The sequence below is a fragment of the Brassica napus genome, chromosome C1 (assembly GCF_020379485.1).
Source record: "Brassica napus cultivar Da-Ae chromosome C1, Da-Ae, whole genome shotgun sequence".
NCBI classification, from domain to species: Eukaryota; Viridiplantae; Streptophyta; class Magnoliopsida; order Brassicales; family Brassicaceae; genus Brassica; species Brassica napus.
The window spans coordinates 47,109,329-47,113,045 of record NC_063444.1 but is presented as its reverse complement, the minus strand read 5'-3'; the positions used below and the strand labels follow the sequence as shown (position 1 = coordinate 47,113,045).

Sequence of the window (3,717 nt, the reverse complement as noted above, 5' to 3'; positions counted from 1 at the left end):
ATACTCTCCACTATCACAATTGCCCGTTGCACGCCGTTTACTTCGTCGGCTCTAAATACTTTTTTCAACTACTTACAATACAACTAGATTAGATTAAGTTTTAATCGAACGAGGAGTTATTCCGAGTAACACTTCCATCTTTCCGTGTTTTACATACTTGAAAAAATAATATGTTTCTGATCTTAGCATCTTTTATTAGTGAGTGAGTCCGTACGAACATTTCTGCTCCCGGAAAGTATTGAAGAGCACATCTCAAAGGTTAATGTCTGAATTTTTTTTTAAACGCTTGTTTGTATTTCAAATGAAAGAGTTACATAATGAAAAAGATGTTCTCCACACACGGAGACATATACCAAGAAACCAACTCTAGAAAAAAGAATTGGAAAATCATAAAGATTGAAGGTTAGAAAGTAGTATCAGTAGATACCATACCATAACCTCACTGCAAGGAAGACAAAAACAAAGATTGCTCCCAACCAAGAACCAGCTGAGCGTAGAAACACAGCACTGTCATGCTTTGGTTTGAGGCTGCTTTCTTCATGAGCCCAAAAACCATCATAGAAATCTGAGAAGACTTGCGTTTACGGTCATAACCGAAGTTGAAATCATCGCTATAAGAACCATTTGCTTCCATTTTGATAAGATTAGAAGCCATTGAAGTCCACCTTCCGACTTCCCACAATTTAAGTAAACATGAGCCATGCTCCAAACTGTTGGAGTAGAGCCGGAGAAGAAACTCAGTAAAGACCTTGCGATTAACAACATTCAACACTATGACTGAACCGTTGCCACCAAGACCAATATAAAAAATCTTCAACGCCAGTAATATACAACCACAAACACCAGCAGAGCACAAAGCCCATCATTGCTAAAAGACAACGAAACCAGGAACGACTAGAATACAAACCGCACGTAGACAGGAGGCTAGGATAGAGATCAGAGGAGACTCAACTTGTTTGCATCGGACTTGCTTCACCAGTCACATAATTCACGATCACCAATTCATCCATGACAAAGGTACAAACCTCGAGACCATCTCCCGATTCAGATGAGAATGGAACTGAGAGACAAAATGCACCATCAGAACGACAAAACAGCTTCAACCACTATCAATTCACAGGTCTAAAAACACAATCGTAAATTCACCAGAAAAACAGAAAAAGATCTGATCTCTGCAACCCACACACACATAAATGAGAATGAAGACGAAGACGAGAGAGACTCTTCTAGCGGTGGCGAGGAGCGCCAACTGCCGGATAAGTATTGCAAAATCTAACGGCGGCTTCTTTTTCCTAGAGAGAAAAAGTCCGTCTTATACGCTTTGGGAGTGTTTTATATAAATAAATAATGTCATATATACATATGATTTCCCTGTCACTTAATGCTTGCAGCTCCAACAGAGCAGAGGTGAGGTTCAATGCTCACCGGGTGGATAACATCGTTATTCAATTCCTTTATTATTTGGTCAAGCCTAAGCTTTAATGGGCCGGGCCCATGTAATCAAAACGAGGAAAAGGAATAACCCAATGTCTCTGATTTTTCTCCAATGCGAAAGCTGCATAATTACCTTTACTCCCGAGTTTCAAAGATTATTGAGGACAAGTCTAAGTTATCTGAAGAGCACATCCCTACGCTCACTGATCTTCTTGGGGATGAAGATAAGGAAAAGGAATTTCTATGTGTAATAAATAATCTGATGAAACTTTGTTATATGAAAGTCTTGAGCTTTTCATTGTATCTAATCCCTCTCTAATTCTATACATTTCTTGTTTTCCCTCAATGTTTTTTCACTTCATAAACAAGTTGAAAATAGCAAAATGTGTTGGCATAAAAAAAAGATTAACTTCAGGCAGACTGAAGAAGAGGATCAAACATGTTTTTTCTTCTTTTTATTATCTCTAAACAAACATTAAACTTGCAGAAACAAGAGACTTTCTGCTGAATAGTACTGCAAACTATAACAAAAGATAAAAAAAAAAAAAAAAAAAAAGCAAAGAGAGAGCAAAAGAATCTAATCGCAGAGAATGAGCCTAATCATTGCAAGAACCAAACACGAAACAGAGAAGAAGAAGAGCGTCACGAAATCCCTCGCGGACCATTTCCTCACAGCCACCTTCGACTCAACCCTCAAGCTCTTCGCCCTACGAAGAGCGTCCACTTCCTTAAGCAAATCAAACTCAACACCTTTCTTCTTCAACTCCTCAACGCACTTCCTCAACAGCTTCGCGTCTTCTTTCTCCCTCTCCAGCAACTTCTCAAGATGCGACTCAACTTCAGACTTGTACCTCACGGCCCAGATGAGTCCTAGAGAAGACACGAGGGCACAAAGAGAAGGGATCCATGTTCTCTTACAGGCTGATAAAGAAGAGGAAGAGGAAGCGTGGAAGAGAAGGAGGAGAGAGACGGAGTGGAAGAGGAAGAAGAAGATGTAGAGCTGAGTGATCTCTCGTCGGACGGAATCAATCTGAGACTCTTTGTGGGAGACGCGGTTGAGGATGAGTTCTTCTTCTTTTAGCCATTGTTTCAGGAGGAGCTTGTGTGTTGGCGTGTCTGCGATCTGGTGAAGAGGGTGTCTAGTCTTTGACTCCATGATTGGTGGATTCGTGGTTTGATCTAAGGTCATGGAAGTGACAATGCAATTGAGAAAAGAGAGAGAGAGAGTTGTGGTGTCCAGAGGAAAGATGCTGATCTGATTTAATAAAGCGGCTCTTTCTTTAGTAACGGCTAGTTTTTTATTTATTTCAAATGTATACGAAATTACGGATCTATCCTCTGACTCTAACGGTCATCAACAAAAACACGGCTCGGGTCGGCTCCCTCTCGCATTCACATGAATGGGATAGTGGCCCATGGGCCCATGGAACACTAAGCCGTAGGATGCCCATTAGCGCTTATTGCTAATCTCTAAGTTTATACATTAAATGGCCCATGATATACTACTAAGGTTAATTTTTTTTTAACTATAACATAAACATCAATTCATGAGCGTAACCATTTTGAAGGAACAACACACGGCTCACGTTTTGTTGTGCTTAAATATTATTTAGCTCGTAACGCTTTCACCACATGTTACCAACAAACATAATGCACTCAGTGGAATCATACAAAAAAATCTTTTATTCTCTCCTAACGTTACAAAGTCATAACAGCTTTAATGGACCTGTCCGATGGGTGAGGATTTTCGCTTTAGGTTTTAATTTTAGAAATATAGCTATAGAGAATTTGGTTTTAAAAACCGTAACTATTATAAATATATATTTCACATTTATTTTCACAATGTATTAATTATTTCTTTCTATGTATATTATATTTATCAGTCAAAATTTAGCAACAAATATATTTTATTTTTTACTATAACCAACAATTTTATTTTTATTATTTTAAATAAGATTATAATTTATCAAATAAAACATAAAAATTAAAATTAAAATTAAAACATAAAATAAAACAGTGGTAACAAAAACAAAGTTTGTTCTGAAAGCAGCTCATACTAATGTGTGTGTAGTTAGTGAACTGAATACAAAATCTTCATCAAGCTATAATCTACCTCACAGTATCTTGATCCAAAGTGTTTCTTCCTCACAGGTGATGGGCACTTGCATTTCATGAACAGACTGTTTCAGATCAACCACACTGCTTAGAACTTGTAAGCCTTGTATTTTGAGATCCCCTGTAATGAATATTCTATGGTTCGTGTTCTTAAATGATGAACAAATC

General features: G+C 37.9%; 1 protein-coding gene across 2 annotated transcripts; it reads right to left on the bottom strand.

The window, feature by feature from the left end:
- Window positions 1-258: 258 nt before the first annotated feature.
- LOC106374284 lies at window positions 259-2,707 on the bottom strand. 2 transcript variants are annotated; one of them, XM_048744652.1, is made up of 2 exons: window positions 1,147-2,707; window positions 259-1,060 (listed from the first exon to the last, which is right to left on the bottom strand). In XM_048744652.1, exon 1 carries the CDS (start codon window positions 2,621-2,623, stop codon window positions 2,012-2,014), a length of 612 nt encoding a protein of 203 aa, XP_048600609.1. In that variant the 5' UTR covers window positions 2,624-2,707; the 3' UTR covers window positions 259-1,060; window positions 1,147-2,011. The 2 variants fall into 2 exon arrangements, with proteins under 2 accessions (XP_048600609.1, XP_013669805.2); XM_013814351.3 differs by having other exon boundaries at window positions 1,190-2,707.
- Between the last annotated feature and the right edge of the window lie 1,010 nt (window positions 2,708-3,717).

Coding starts and splice junctions, on each gene's coding strand:
- LOC106374284 (XM_048744652.1), bottom strand. CDS start 2,623: ATGACCTTAGATCAAACCACGAATCCACCAATCATGGAGTCAAAGACT.